The following is a 17,269-nucleotide window of genomic DNA, read 5'->3' on the forward strand; positions in this document are numbered from 1 at the left end:
TCTCTTTTTCTGGCTGAGTAATATTCCATCACACACACACACACACACACACACACACACACACACACACCCCATTTTCTTTAGCCATTGTGTCCTTAAACTTAAGGACATAGACCTACCAACTGTAGTTCACTTACCTTTCTCTCGAAAACAAAGTTGGTTTTAAAACACATTCTATGTCCTAGAGGACGACCTATACAAGCTCGTCCTTACCTTCAGAGCAGCTGTCCCAGCGTACTGTCTGCTGATGGAGTCACCATTGTTAGCCCACATTATCTGATAGATCCGATTGCATTTCACTGGTAATGGCTGCTCTGGGGGCATCACACCTAATTTCTTCAGCTAAAATCAACACATTAGTGGGTAACTACATTTAAATCAGGAAATGATAGCATAAGACATATGTTACAGAGAAGGGAACAAGTTTATAAACAATTTAGGGTCCTTAAATAAAAGAAACAGTGTTTTCACACTTTCTCAAAATAAAGTACCATATAAGAGACTATGAATTGCTACAGTTCAACAGAATGAAATATTTATACCGTTGTGTTGTACTTTTCAATATGTAAGCTCATATTTGTCTATTTTAAATTTGCACATGAAGTAAAAATATAAAAAAAAAAAAAAAACCACAGAAACAACAATAGTGGCAGAGCAATCAATGCCCAATAAATGTTACCTCTGTGCCAAGACGAGGGTTCTAAGGGATTTTTTTTTACATTATTTCATTTACATCTCACAATAACCCTTTGCTATCAATACTCTTATCACCCTCATTTCGAAAATGAAGAGTCAAAAGTTTAGAGAGACTGATTCTTTACATGGATTCAACAGCTAGTATGTGACAGAGCCTGGGCTTGAACTCAAAAGTCTGGATGCTTACATGCTACATTAGAAGGAAGAGACTCACATCCTCAAATGTTCATAAAAATGAAATGATGCTAGCAATTTCCATCAGGTGCAGGTGGAAGGGTCTAAAAGGGGGCACTGAGGTTAACAGTGGACATAACAGATATAATAACTGCAGAAAGCAGAGGCCATAACAAGGGCTGGGGCACAAAGGGAAGAAACTGAGTCTGTTGTGCCAATGGAACCAACAGTCCAGAGAAGGGGTTGCTGACAGAGCTTGGCCTGCCCCATCTCTCCAGCACTATGGTCTTCCTTTAGTGCCCCAATTAGCAGAGACTCACATGGGCAGGTGCAAGCCAACTGTGGTTCCCAATACAGAGGCAGGATTTGGAGCGGACAGAAAAAAACAGGTAAATAACCACACAGTGCCACTCAATACAGTTTAAAATGTTGGGTCTCATGGTTTAAAGAGTATTTAAGAAAATGCCATTTGAGTCAACTTATTTCTAGTGAAGTTTGTGCTTCCTAGGTTGTAAGGCAACAAAATGGTTGCACGCTGTAAATGTTCTACCTGCCTACGACTTTAGTTTTTGTTTACATGTGAAAAAAAATTTTTTTAATGAATATTTACTGTCCAACAGATTAGATGAATTACCTGCTGCTCCATGACCACTCGGGCGATAGCGGCTTGGACCACGTTGGTGCGGTCCAGGCAGTCCATGCAGTTCACGCGGAAAATCCCTTCCTGTTTACATATTACCCCAGCCTGATCAACCCTTTTCAAAAACAATATGAGATTATTTTACGATATAAGTACTCTAAGATGTTTCTGAGAAAATTCTTTAAAGTATAACAATAACAACAGCATCAATTATGAATTTGCTTGAATATTATTATGTGGCAGGCATTAGTGAGGCCTTTTTAGCCAGTTAACTTCTACAATTACTTGTTAAGAAAGACATAATCTCCATTTTGGGGGAAAAAAACCCACCAAAGGGCAGAAAGAGTGACCTGTGCTAAGCACAGAGGGCAAGGACTAGGCAGATATCACACATCCCAGGTTATGCTTTGCTGTACATTAAAACATTACCCTGCCCCTCCTTGTGACTCCATGAAGAAATGCATCTGAATGAGCTAGAACAGAGTCACTTTACTAACCAGTGAGGAATCATCTTCTTTCTCTGATAATCTTGAAATGAAATGTCTGAAAGCTTAAAGACCTCTAAGCCCTCCTTCCATGTTAAGGGTGACGAGGCAGAGAAGAAAGAGGAAATGTAGACTGTGGAGCATTAGAAGGAATTAAAGAATAGTCACAGAGCATTTCACTGTTTTGCCCCAACATCTGACACCTTTTCCCTGTTCAAAGTTAACATTGTCTAACAACTAACATTCTCTTGAAAAGGAGAATAGGAAATGTACCCAACAGGAAAATTCTTTCTCTGCTTGCTGCGATTATTTGAACACTTTGTGGTACTTGACAAAAACATCTGATTTCACAGACAAAATACCTACCAACACCACTTCATGTCAAGAATAATGTCATAAATGGCATCTGTCAGTGTTTGAACATTCTCGAACTTCATTCCTCGGCTAAAATACATGCCAAAAAAAGAGAAAATATCTTTAATGAGATATTAATAGACTAAATATTTACACTAAATATCTTTAGTTTAAACTTAAGATATATTTAAGCCATTTAGAAAAATTTCTTACAATGATTACTATAAGTACATGATGTTAATACCACTATAAATTATATTGGCAATTATAAAAATGTTTTAATTAATCTGCACTGTAAAAGAAAATATACTTAAGAATACATTGAAACATAACACAGGTTTCTCAGAAGCTTCTTTCCTCACCAAATTTTCAATACTTGGGTAAACTAATCCAGGTTTAAGAGCCAGGATTATGACAAAAGAACCTTACTTTCAGAATGCACACGATACCTAAACAATTCACTGAATGTTTTTTCCAGAACAAACATTAGTGAAGTTCATCCACAGGGAAAGAAGTACTACTAGTAAAGCATGAAGATGAACCAGCAGGATATTTTAAGTAAGGCGACTCTTATTTCTGCCAGTCTCAAACTCAAGCAGGAAAGAAGAGCTCCAAAGTTCTTTTATAACTGATTGATAAAAGGAAAAGCAGAACTCTAACAGGTATTTGGAACAGAAAGATTGTGACTATTTCAAGAAAAAGAATGTAACTTTCTAGCCAAAATAAAATCCATATGAATATTAAAAGTATGTAAACAAATGATGCTCCTTCCCTTTCTAATAATTAGAAGAAAATTTTCTTCCCAATAAAGAGAAACTTAGGTTCCTGTAGCAGCTTCTAGTGCAAACACTGGAACTGATCAAATCTCCTTCAGGAAGCCATCTTACCAGTGCTCGTGGAAGTCAAATGAAACATAAGTAAGTTGTGGGTTGTTAAAGAGCAACACTTGCTTCAGATAAGCATCGCCAATAATTTTCTCTCTTCCTGCCTGGTCTACCAAGTTAATAATAACCTATGAGAGCAAAGAAAAAGAAATAATTCAGTTAGTCAGATGTTAGAATTATGTGATTTTTAATGATTTGTCTGGAATTATGTTCTAGAAATATTTAGTCATACTGGGGCATTAATCCACTCAAGCATTGGTTTTCCCCCCTTTAAATTAGATTTTTGTTTGTTATATATAGGTTTATGAGACTTATTTATATCAATGGCATTAAAGCTTTTTAATAAACTATACATGTATAATAACTAATTAGAATTGTATAGATGTCAATTCTCCCCAGATTAATCTATAAACTCAATAACACAAGTCAAAAGGCAACCAGTACCTTTCTATGGACTTGACAAATTAATTCTAAGTCCATCTGGAAGAATTAATTTGAGAAAATTTTTGAAAATGAAGAGTAAAAAAAAAAAATGAAGAGTAAAGGAGAATATAATCTATAGCAATTGAAATGTGGTATCAATGTAGGACTATATGAATGACTCAGTAGAACAGGACAGGTGGCCTAGAGACAGACCTGTATATCCTGAGGGACTTATCATAGGATAATACTCTTAATTCTGGGGCATCTACAGACTATTCTATAAGTGCCATAGAGATAACTATATATGCAAAGGGAAAACTTACTATAGCTTCTTACATCTTATTACATACAAAATAAATTCTAGATGCATTAATGATCTAAATAATTTTTCTTTATGTTATAAAAATGCTAGAAGAAAATTGGGCTGATATTTCTACTTTTGTAGGATGGTAGCTAACTCTCTAAGGATAACATAAAAAAACAAAACAGAGGCATAAAGAAGAAGATGGACAGATATGACAACATAAAAATGTAAAAGCTCTGTATAACCAAAGGTAAAAATCAAAACAACAATAGATTACCTAGGGGAATAGACCCGTAACATAAAAACCAATAAAATAGTATAGTATTATTGGTTTTGTATTATGTTATAAAATATTGATCTTATACTATAAAGATGCTATAAATTCAGGAAGAGAAAAATGGGTCAAGGATACATAGGAAATTCCCAAGAGAAAATATGTCAATAGACATGAGTCTGTAACTTTGTTAAATAAAGAAATTTAAGTTTTAAACAAAACTAGCTTTTACACATACATAGACAAACATTGAATAAATTTAGTGTAGGCAGCGTTGGTGGTTATGTGTGGAAGAGGGCTCTGGCTCTGGCTATTGCTGAATGTAAACTGGTGTGAGCTTTTTGGGAGAAACAGAGGTAGGTACCAACTTTAAATACATATACTATTGGAGCCAACCATTTCAATTGTACAAATTTATTCTATAAAACACAAGAGCCTCCAAAGAAGGATGCTTTCTGAGCATTTTTATAATAGTACAAATGATATTCTAGCTGTGACAGCTTCAGAGCAGTCCCATTACCAAGCATCACCTTGCAGAGGTGGGGGCAGGGAGTCTACATCCTGCAGTGTTCCTGGCATCTCAGCATTTTGATAAGGACCTTTTTTTTTTTTTTTTAAACCAACTTATTGCTTGAAATAACATAACCTGCCTGTTTGCTGTTTCAAGGCTGTGATATATTTTCCCAGTGGTTTGGTAAGATTTCACAACACCTGAAGGGGGAGATTCTACACCTCTAAAACATAATCAATGTTATAAACCAATGTCACCTCAATAAAAAAATAATGTTTCACTCCTCCAACTCCAAGTATCCTAAAGGCCTGCCAAGGGAGAAATGGTTAAAGACTCACTATGAGATATGAAGTAAGAACAATTACAGAAAAATGTATATGGTGTGACCCGCTGCTGACATAAATTTGTAATCGTGTATAAAATCTGACTTAAATCTCAAAACAAGAGGTCTGGCGTTTGCATGGTTCCAGAACTGCTTAATGATAGTTACAAATGCCCTTTTTTTTCTATTTTTTTGCTCCTCCATCCTCGGCGAATTGGTCAGTCCTCTGGTTAGTTCATTTACTTGACAACTGCAGCAGTACCTCATCAAATGCAGACACAACCACGGGAGACTGCTGGTGCCTGCATCTCTTTTTATTAGAGCAGGAGACTCTTTCCCAGAGGCCTCCCAGCTGACTACTCCTCACATCATACCTCACTGGCTGATTTGCCAATGAACATGCACAGGCAGTGCCTAAACCAATCACTGGCAAGAACAACAGTGGTGCCACCAGGTCTGAGTCAGACCACCGTGGGCCCACCTCCTGTAGAGCAGTCACCTAGGGGACTAGAGCAGAAAAGCAAGCACTGCTGGGCTACCCTTAGAAACGAGGAAATACCTGTTCAATACATACACCTATAAAGTTGATCCGTACAAACAGGTCTTAAAGTCAACAGGGAGCAAGGATGAGAGAGGTGAAGTTATATTTGCTCTGCTTCCTTTACATACCTCAGTATTGCTTCAATTTTTACAGTGATTAGGTTTTACACTTACTTTGATTTCTTCTCTATAATGTTCTTTATAATTATACATATTACTAATACATGAATTTATTCATATTAAAAAAGTCAAACAGGAATAAAGGTTAAAGCCTCTGACCACACGCACAGGCATCTTTGGAGGTAACCCCCCATTACATATTAGGTGTGGACCTTGTGTTTCAGTCCACCTAAATGCATTCCTGTATAAATGTGCCACATATGTATGTGTGAGAACATATATAGATGGCAGAGAAATACATGTAAATGGCTATTTTATAGGACTTTTAAATGGTGATATACCATCTAGAGTTAGACTGTTTCTTTTCTAACCTGTGATTTTAAGATCTTTTCATGTTAGCACACACAGATTTGCCTCATCATTTTTAAGCATTTGCATTTATCATTTTATCTGTGCATATTTTACCCACTGACCTGATGAACAGGTTACTTTCATGCCACAACAAATCTTCTTTTTTTTTTTTTTTTTTTTTTTTTTAATAGGGGCATGCTTTATTTATTTGTTTGCTGGTTTGTTTGTTTGTTTTGTTTATACATGCACTGGGTACAGTCAGAAGCGCGGGAGGGTGAGAGAATTCACCAGAGCCAGAGCGGGGAGCAGAGCAGGCAGAAGGACCGAAGTACACTGCTGAGGGGAGCAGCGGGCGGCAGGAGAGGTCTGCACGCCATGTGGGACCCTCCTCTGGTGGCCGGGGAGCAGCCGGGGATCGAACCGGCGCCGCAGAGGCCGCGCGCAGTTTCGCAACCCAGCACTCAACCGCTGCGCCACCGTGGAGGCCCCACAACAAATCTTCTTATACATGCCTACTTGATTGAACACATTTTCTCTAAGGTAGATTAAAAATTTTTTGTATTAGAGTGCCAGTTACTCCACATGTTTAACAAAACTTAGGACTCCCCCCTCCTTTTCAAACTGTAGCAATTCTGGTGAGTGGTGGTGGTTAGTTTGCATTTTCCAGATGGTGAATGAGGTACAGCACCTTTTCATATGATTATTGGACTTCTGGATAACATTTTTCACATAGAGTGTGCTTGTTGCTGGGTTCTTTCTCTTTTAAAAAAATTTTTTTATTTTATTTATTTATGCATACAAGAGCTGGGAGGGTGTGTGGTATGTGAGAAGATTTACCAGAGACAGAGTGGGGAGCAGAACAGGAGGATCTACTGAAATACACTGCTGAGGGGAGCAGCAGGCAAGACAGGAGAGGTCTGCTGCACCATGTGGGTCAGCTCCCTGGCCGGGGATCGAACTCGTGCTGCAGTGACTGCAGATAGCTTCATAGTGCTTAACCCCTTGCGCCACCAGGGAGGCGCTGGGTTCTTTCTCTTTATGAATTTTTAGTTTTTTTTTAAAGATTTATTTATTTATACAAGAACTGGGGTACAGGTCAGAGGCACAGGAGGGCGAGATAACTCACCAGTGAGAGTGGGGAGCAGAACAGGCAGACAGACCAAAGACACTGCTGAGGGAAGCAGTGGGCGAGGCAGGAGAAAACCGCCGCACTATGTGGGTTTCTCCCTGACCAGCCAGGAAACAAACCTGTGCTGCAGAGGCTGTGGACAGCCTCACAGTGCTGCGCTCAACCTGCTGCGCCACCAGGGAGGCCCTCTTTATGAATTTTTAAAGTTTAAAAAACACCTGAGATATGAGGCTTTTCTCATGTATCTGTATTGAAAAAACTTAAATATCTTCTTCCCCTTTGTGAATTGCCTTTTCATCCTTTTAATGGAGTCTTTAATGAATAGAAGTTCTTTACCTTAACAAAGTGAAATCTGTCAAAATTTTCATTATGGGCGGTGCTTTATTAATCCTATTTTAATAAAGTTTTAAGAAATATTTACATTTATACTATTTTAATATTTTAAATACCTATGATTTAATAGTTTCAATAAATAATGAGTTAATAATAGTCAAACTTATAAATTTTTATATTATGACTAGTGTTTAAGTCCTGTTACAGACCCAAGGTCAAAAATGTTCTGTATTTTCCTTTAAAAGATTAATTTTTCACATTCATATCTATCTGGATCTGATTTTTACATGATATGTAGGCTAGATATAAGAAATCATATACACCTATTTTATTCTGATTGAAAACACCATTCAAAATGGTTGAACCAACTTAGGTTGCTTTTACCAACATGTGAGATTTCTCATTTTCCCAAATACCTGCCTTTATTTCTTATTACCAGATTTCATAACTTCTTTCAATCTGAGGGTTTGCTTTTTATTTCCCTGATGGAACTTTCTTTGGAATTGCACAAAACTTATACATTAATTTTGGAAGAACTAAAATATATTCCGTAATAAATCTTCTAGGAACATAGTATTTTCTCTCCATTTATTCATGTTTATTTTGTGTTCATCAGTGATTCTTTTTTCTACTCTGCACATGCACATTTATTAGATTTTAGGTTAATTTTTCCTATTTATTTTTGTTGCTGTTAGAAAAATGCACCACATGGCATTGAGACTGATCACTGCTAACGGATAAGAGTTACTGTTACATTTTAATCTTGAATCTGAAATCTGGTCATCAATGTCATATAACAGTTTTCAAGTGATTTTAGTTTGTATGATCACATTCCAGTATATGTGTGCATGAATACATATGAAAGGGGAATAGATTAAAAAACATATTGAAAGATACACACAGAATTATCTTAGGAAGGTACAACTACAGGTGGTACTAAGAGAGGCCTTTCATTTGTTATTCTAGATACTTCTTAGACTGTTAATTTTTGACTGTAGAATAACCTCCTATCCAAGAACAGTCTAAAGTAGCTGACTCAATGATAATTATTAACAAATATTAACAATACTCTTAGTTTATATGTGTTTTTTTAACTTCATTACAAATGCCATTTTGCTTAGTTAAGAACTGCACATTGTTATTTTCATGAAATTTAAAGAAACAGATACATAGTCATTTCTAAATATGTAGGAACACTTATTACTGCAGATCAAAGCCCACCTGTTTTTTGTAAATTTTCAGTTGTTCTTCGAAATGGGCACAGAAATAGGCAACAGTTTCCTTTTCACCTATAAAGAAGTGATACAAAATCTATTTTTTTTCTTCCCATGTTTAAGGCAGAAATTAGTGTCTATTTCATCTTTACTCTTAATTTACTGACAGCCCAAATGTAACCAAGAGAGTCTAAAAACAGTATTTTAAAATGAAATGCTAAGCCAAAAGCTGATTTTTTCCAATTAAATTGAAACATACTGAAAATGCAAATGAATTCAGACATTATTTACACATCCAGCCTACTTCTCAGAAAAGGTTTCATGTAGTTTATAAATAAAATAAAAATCCCTCTAAAACAAGGTAAGATATAAAAGGCTAGTTTTACTGAATGCCCACAAATATAAGTATTGAGAGAAAAATATTCTGTACACTTAATTTTTAAAATCAAACTCATTCAGCAGTCTAATTAGATTGACTTGACTAAGCTATTTCACTGCTAAAGTTAAAATACGGAAAAAATTAAATTGTCAATATTTAAAGCAAACCTTCCACAGTGAGACACTGATTAAAGGAATCTACTTTTTGCAGATGCCATGTTTTAAGATATTTCCTGTACCTACAAATACTGGATACATTTACCTGTTTCCAAAACTGAGCATTCAATAAAGTATTCGTCAAACAATTTAAAATCTATGAAACTACATCTTGCTTTATGGGGAATATTTTTATTGTTAAATATTTAAACTGTCAATAGCCATTATGATTCTTATCATTCTATCACTATTACATTTCACTGTGTGGGTTTTGAATGACGTTATCTGGCAAAGCAAATCCAAACCTCTGCAGTATCTAATATTTTTAAAAATATCCTCTCTGAAATCACTATTTGCAAGCCAAATAATTAACACACTTACTTTTGTCCAATCGAGGTCTGGGATTATATCGATACCCAACCTGGCTCCAAAAGACAGGCACAGAACCACGTGTTTGAATAAATGACAAGGTGTGATTATGAACATGAATTAACTGCTCAGTCTCCACATAATTTGCAACATTTCCATTTTTATCCACTCCTCTTCGTTTATAGCGCATTCCTAAAGGAAAATTAAAACAAAAAACAACATTTTTTTAAAAACTTAGCCTGATTAGATCATGCTTCTTAACCAAATCTTAGTCTTTCAGGATAGCCTGGGAACCAAATATGCAATTGCCAGACAGACCAGCATGATCTTGCCCCAAATCATAATTGTATATATATATCACTGAAGTTTTAAAAGATGAAGTTAAGATAATTCCACTGAAGTGGAAGAGATGGCTTTTCCCAAAAGTGCCAGTACTCCAGGATTTTTTAGTGTGAGACAAGCTAATCAGTGGGAATGCCAGTATTTATAAATACCTCCCTGGTGACTTTCTCTTCTCCAAATATATCTTTTTTTTTCCCCCATTTACTAACTCTTTCCACTCACCTCTCCAAAAATTGGTTCCCAGTTACATCAAACTATTGAATCACTGAGCTCTCTAAGGTCAACTGTGTTTCCAAGTCCATTCTTAAAATTTCTACACAATTGCATATTTTCTGTTCTACCTGGATTTGGTTTGCACACCCTCAGAGGCCTCTACTCACCAGCTCTGTGCCTACTTCGGCGTGAAATGAGAGCCACAAGAAATCGTGGGTGAATGTCATCTACACAAGTGGAATCCTGTGGAGGGGTCTCTGGGCTGCTTTTCTCATCATCAGAAGATTCATTATAATTAACCACCAATTCTTCAATCTGCACGAAACCTTGGATAATGGGGATAATCCAGAAGTCGACATCTGGTGTCTAAAAACAATACCCGACATCATGTTGTTTCTATTCCAGACAGCATGGCTACTTTCTGATACTCAAACAGTTGCTAGCTAGCACACATTTGTCAGTTTATTAAAAGCAGAAATCTTCCACTGTCTAACCATATTTTCTGCTTTTTGGAGAGCACTAAGGAATGGAAAGGGAGAAGGTATGGTTCATCCTTTTCTCATAGACATCACTCAGGAAGAGCAGTCTGAGACGGACCACTACATCCGAGCCAGGCTGCTGGGGTGCAAATCCATAAACTCAGGCGAATCACTTAACCTCACCATGTACCATGTTCTGCTCCATGAAAGAAAAACTACCACCTCAAAAAACACTGCTGTTAACATTAAATGAGTAAAATATCTCTAGCATAGTGACTGTCATTTTATAGTAAGTGTTTAACAAATGCAGCTATTATGATTATTCCTGTCAGAGAGAAAAAATAAAGTTTAAAGGTTGATTTTCAACTCCTAATTGTATTAAGCATTTAATAAAAAATACAACTCTGATCACTATTATGAAACAAAGAAGTCTACAGTTTTCCAAGTTTAGAAAAAAATTTGTTTCACAAGCCAAAATCCAAGAAGTAAACCTGACTCCCCTAAACAGCCTTGATAATTTTTTATTTTAAAGTCATCCAACATAATTGAGAGTACTAATTAGAGTTAGCTTTCTTCCTCTATGTCTTTTAGACTAAGAATACTAAAATTTCTCAAATGATTGTATGCAGGGACAATAAAAGTTTAAAAAAAAAAAAAAAAAAAGATCCCCCAGAGAGTTGTGCTTCGTCCCTCTGTCTCTCCTTTCTCCATAACTGATCTCATTTTAACCTCAGCATCAATTTCTAGTTCACCTTTTCTTCCATAACCATATACTCCAGGCCCTACCTCACAGTTTCGTTTTGTTTTATGGAGGCTGTGGAAAGATGTAGGAAGGTAGTTAGATTTTTTTTTTTTAAAAGATGTATTTATTTATTTATTTATTTTATACAAGCACTGGGTACAGTCAGAAGCGTGGGAGGGTGAGAGAATTCACCAGAGCCAGAGCGGGGAGCAGAGCAGGCAGAAGGACCGAAGTACACTGCTGAGGGGAGCAGTGGGCGGCAGGAGAGGTCTGCGCGCCATGTGGGACCCTCCTCCGGTGGCCGGGGGAGCAGCCGGGGATCGAACCGGCACTGCAGAGGCCGCGGGCAGCTTCGCAACCCAGCGCTCAACTGCTGCGCCACCAGGGAGGCCCCAAAGGTAGTTAGATTTGAAAATAGTGATCAGCCTATTTGTATTCATTGTTCTTATCACCATTCCCATTACTGTGTTTTTGTTCTAGCAATAAACACAAAGCTCTTCACGGGAGCAGAGAATGTATGTGCAAAATGTCACCTTTATTATCAGTCATCAATTCTAAATGGCAATACAGTGTTTGACAAAGACTCTGCCAATGTCAGCACACAGGACACATATTCATTACAGACACCCTAATATTTATCCCCATTACTGAGTTTTGGTGGACATAGTTTGATTAGAATCATAAAGAGGTGAGAACATTTTCACGCCTCATTCTCAATAGAAGTTTATGATATCTAGTGGTAGATGCCACAAAATAAAGTCAATATAATTTATAATGACTCCCACAAAGTGGGAGAAAGGAAGAAGAAAATTTTGAAATTTAAGAAAAAGACAATATGTGCCCCTATTTAGCTATTGGCCCACTTTGTATCCAATCCAGTAACTGGCATATAGCAGGCCTTCAGCAAATATTTGTTGACTGATTAAGTGAATTGTTGTTGGACAATCATAATTCTCCAACAGAGAAAAGGAAGTAATCATAAAATTGGAAGGAAACTCATGCAATAACATCACCTTAGTCCCTGCCTTCCCTGGTTCAACTGCTAGCAGTCCTGGGCTGTCCTTGCAGATCTGTCTATCCCAATTCCCAGATAAGCAAACAGCACAGGTAAATGACGGGGTATCATCACAAGGACAACTGGATTTCAACATTTCCAATGAGTAAACAAAGCACCTCTTTTTACAGGAACTCTGTGGATGTTAACTCCACAGTCTTAAATTGCTACTATCCTATGGGAACCTACTAAACTGATTTAAGCCTGTGTCTATGCAGTAAAATCATGAACTGTCTTAAAATAATGCTTTGGTTTCCCTCGCTAAATGGTTCCCATTTCATTGGAAAAAACACTATTGCGAAATTTTTAATTTATTGCAATACAATTGAAGAATACTTGCTCCACAAATATTATGTACATTAGGATATTTTAGAAACAACTACTCACACCAATCTCAGTAAGATCTTGTATCATGTATTTATTCCAAAAAAATCGGTCATCGACCTGGAAAAGTTAGAGAATAAATAGTTCAGAAACATGTTGTTTCAATTTTCCTATAGCAGTCAAAGGGTCTGCAAGTTGTCCCCTCAGTGGGGGGCGGGGGGGCCCTGCTCCGAGCTGTGAGGAGTACCTTCTGCCAGAGGGGACGGGGGTCCCTCTCCCCAGCGCTTTGCCTCTGCACCGAATTGGTCAGATCATAGGTCAAGCTATAATAAAAGGATTCCGAGTCCATGAACATCTTTAGCAACTCCTCAAGTAATCTTCTCTCCAACTTCTCTTTCTCTTTACTTTCTTTAACCTAGAAGAAATGAATCTATTACCACAGGAATTAAGTGTGAATCTTAATGTGGCTAATATTCAACTTCCTAGAGGAAAAGTAAAAATAATTCCCAAGAACATGCAGAGACAATGCTTTACTATGACAAGTAGTTTGAAAATAAGTTTACTGGGAGAAAAATTACCATACACTTTAAAACTAATGAAAGATAAATTCCAAGCCCCATGTCAAACACTTACTTTCTTTTTATTAGGAGCTGCCACATTAGACTTAATATGTGTAAAAGTCTTCAGCAGAAATTTCGAGTCATCTGGAGATGGTATAATCTTCTCTGGTTTGTTAATTCCAAAATGATGCTTCTTACAGAGCTAAATAATTAGGAAGAGAAGGAGAATTGTTATTAATATCTGCTTGTTAAATGGTCAAGTAGAAATTCATGTGCTGTAGATAAAAGTAAACTTCAAGATTTAGTAATATGACCAAGGAGACATCAGAAAACACGTGTTAGCTGTGGTTGCAAGGATTACAAAACTACCGCAGAGGATAAGCAAATGATAGAGGACAGGAAATACTTAGGATCGAGAGGTAGGAAATTCAGATTAGGATGATAATTATAACAAACTCTTAACTACTACAACTGAAGTATAAAATGCATTGGTCAAGTTTTTTAATGCTTTGAAAATTGGCACATAAGATTAATAATATTGCAGAACACACATTTGGGTGATTTGGGGGCATTATTTGACAGCTATCTGTGCTAAATGTTCAAGCTCGTGAATATGTTTTGGCTTGAGATGATATTAAGATCTGCTCTTTTGGAAATCTTAAAAGTTGGACATTTCAACAACTCTCTCTCCTCCTATCCTACACACACCAATGGAACCCAGCATTAGGGCTGCAGGAAACGTCTAACTGGCAAAGGTGAGGAAGAGAATGGGAACATGGAAGATAAGAGATGGGCTCAACGGTTCATAGAAAGTAAAAGATTCTACATACAATTTCACATGGCTCAATACACAAAGCAAACATTCTGAAAGGGACACAAGAATTCTACAAGTCAAATGCAGACCAACTTTTTTTTCCCCCAGCACTCCAGTTTTGTTGCTACACCAGCTGACAGACTCTGTGTTAAGAGCTAACAGTTACTAAATGCTTTATCATCAGCAGTGCCTTACTTACAAAAGAACTACTACTAGATGATACACAGGACAAAAAAAGAAACAATGAGTAGAACAAAAGCTAGTCATAGTTTATGATTTTTTTTTTAAGATTTATTTTTTATTTATACAATAGCTGAGGTATAGGCCAGAGGCGCAGGAGGATGAGAGGATTCACCAGAGACAGAGCGGGGAGCAGAACAGGCAGACAGACCGAAAGCACTCCTGAGGGGCGCCGCGGGTACGACAGGAGAGGTCTGCTGCGCCATGTGGAAATCTCCCTGGCCAGCCAGGAATCGAATCCATGCTGCAGAGGCTGCGGACAGCTTCACAGCACTGGGCTCAACCCGCTGCGCCACCAGGGAGGCCCCAGTTTATGAAATTTTGGAGCAGGGGAGACCAGTCCTGTTTGATCAGATGTGGAAGTTGAGACTAGACCAAGTTTTCAGATGCAATGGAATCTTCAACTGATTGTTATGTACTTCTAGCCCAATTCTCTCCCAAATACATACCCCGGGGCAAGAGGAAGATATCATCAGTGTGCTTGGATGTGCTGAAGGAATAACTATGTCTGACAAATGCATAATACCCTGTCATGAATATTTAATGACTCCAGTCTCTCTGAGTTCTTGCCCCCACTCTGACTGCTCCTTCTTTGACTTATTTGTTGGCATCATTTTCTGTCTCTAAAGACGATGGTGTACCCAAGATTCTAACCTTAGGTCTTTTTCCATTCTTCGTATTCTGTCTAGAAATTTCATCTTTTTTCCTCATTTTAACTATACTATATCCAACCCCACATTTCTTTTTTTTTCCTTAAGATTTATTTATTTATGCATACAAGAGTCTGCAGCACCATGTGGTTTGCTCCCTGGCCAGGGATCGAACTCGTTCTGCAGAGATGCGAATAGCTTCATAGGTTGTCTCTTAACCCCTTGCACCACCAGGGAGACCCCAACCCCACATTTCTAACTCTGCTCTTCTGCTCTGAGCTCAAGTCCCCAAAATATAACCTCTCCCTCCTACTCCACACACTACTCCCTCAAATTCAGCATCCTCAAAACTGATCATATCTGTTTCCAAAATCTTGTCCCTTCTCTGATATGCCCTATGCCAGGTAATGGTGTTTCCATACACTGGATCACTTAAGAAACCAATACCTTCCATTAATCCCTCTCCTAAAGGTTTCCTATTAACCCCACTGACATCCTGCTGATTGCTATGGGGTAAAATCAGACCCTTATCTTTTGCCCAAGCCAGTGTGTCTCATGGGAGGTGCTAGGGTTTAACAGGGAGGAGGATTCCTGATGCATGATTATTGATTATTGCACTAAGTGCAGACAACTTAACAGCTTGCTTTCAAGAGCTAGAGAGTCACTCTCTGGAACCAGGCTTCAAGTTCTGAGCATGCCCTGGTCCTGTTTCCCATTAGCTACCCTTATTGGTCCCTTACTGACATGCTTGCTTTTGGATGCAGAACCCAGCAGGGCAATGGCCTCAGTTGGATCTACTGGTTCCATTCATGGTCCATGGAGAAGCTTCTTCATTCTTAGTTTAGCAATGTCTTCTTTCTTTTTCTCTCACCCCCTCTTTCTTTCCTCTTTTGGGACTTGGGAGAGTTGATATAGGCCCCCAAATCCCTTAACTTCCTCATCAACAACTCCGAAGTCCAAAAACTAAAACCTGACAGTTTATTTAAGATTTATTTATTTATATATACAAGAATCAGGAAACACGCCAGATGAGCGGGAGGGTGAGAGGATTCACCAGAGACAGAGTGGGGAATAGAACAGGCAGACTGACGAAATACACTGCTGAGGGGAGCAGCAGGCGAGACAGGAGAGGTCTGCTGAGCCATGTGGGACCCTCACTGGCCAGCTGGGATCGAACCGGTGCTGCAGAGTCTGCGAACAGCTTCACAGCGCGGCGCTCAACCGCCTGCGCCACCAGGGGAGGCCCCTGACAGTTTATTTTTTAAAGCCTATTACAAACTCATTTAATGGCAAAGTATGCCCAGAACTGATATAAGACTAATGACAGTCATCACTTAACTCCCTTCGTATGAATACTTGATTCTTCCAGAAATATTAATGTGTTGTGTTATAGGGTAATGCCCCAGATCCACTCTAGAACCAAACAGGCAGGGCCCAAGAATTCCCTCTCATTCCATTCCCACCTCAAGCTAAGCAGCTCTGCTTTTATATGTCTTATAAAAACTCCACAGATTTTGCAACAAAGGTTCCACTACTACCACCACAGGATTAAATTATTTTAAAGATAGTTTCCAGCTTGAAAATTGTATCATTCTGTTCTATTGAACCAAATGCTAATATTTTCTATTATATTTATATCAGGTCTCCACACAACTTCCTGAGACTTCACCTTACCTCCAGGTCAAGATCCTGAGGTTCCATTTCAGAGAGTGATAGCACAGCAATTTTGGTAACTTTACAGACCTCATGGTCACCTGGTAGTTTGCCCACCAATGCTTTCTGCCGAATTAAAATAAGCCACCAAGGAAGATCTGAAAGAGAAAAGTCTTATTAATATCTGGTAACTATTAAGTTACCTTGGCAAACTGAAAGTAAATAATGTAACAACGAAATGTACATTCAATATAACCCATTTAAAGCATACAACAAAGATGTAAAATGGTCTTTATGCACACAACAGGATGTTCAGTCTCATTCATAATTAGAACAATATAAATTAAAATGTTGTGGTGCCATTCTCACCCATCAGATTGGGGAGAATAATGTTATGAACAGATATTCACTGACCAGACTATGGGGAAACAGCTGCTGTGAACACAAACAGATACAGCTGTTCTGAAGAGAGATGTTTAGTGACATCTAACATGTATATATATGTACTTACCTTTTAACTTAGCAATGCCACTCTTCTGAA

General features: G+C 37.9%; 1 protein-coding gene across 2 annotated transcripts in view; it reads right to left on the bottom strand.

The window, feature by feature from the left end:
* INPP5F (inositol polyphosphate-5-phosphatase F) overlaps positions 1–17,269 on the bottom strand; it is a gene marked incomplete at its 5' end in the record, with an annotated part of 65,548 nt that overhangs the window by 15,005 nt on the left and 33,274 nt on the right. For both annotated transcript variants that reach the window (XM_084245165.1, XM_084245164.1), the window contains 11 exons: positions 214–342; positions 1,505–1,625; positions 2,362–2,439; positions 3,237–3,361; positions 8,762–8,829; positions 9,670–9,849; positions 10,380–10,578; positions 12,875–12,931; positions 13,059–13,226; positions 13,445–13,573; positions 16,750–16,886. In XM_084245165.1, the coding sequence (XP_084101291.1) occupies positions 214–342; positions 1,505–1,625; positions 2,362–2,439; positions 3,237–3,361; positions 8,762–8,829; positions 9,670–9,849; positions 10,380–10,578; positions 12,875–12,931; positions 13,059–13,226; positions 13,445–13,573; positions 16,750–16,886 (1,391 nt within the window). The remainder of the gene's footprint in view (positions 1–213; positions 343–1,504; positions 1,626–2,361; positions 2,440–3,236; positions 3,362–8,761; positions 8,830–9,669; positions 9,850–10,379; positions 10,579–12,874; positions 12,932–13,058; positions 13,227–13,444; positions 13,574–16,749; positions 16,887–17,269) is intronic.

Source organism: Talpa europaea (genome assembly GCF_964194135.1).
Source record: "Talpa europaea genome assembly, chromosome: 10".
Classification (NCBI taxonomy): Eukaryota; Metazoa; Chordata; class Mammalia; order Eulipotyphla; family Talpidae; genus Talpa; species Talpa europaea.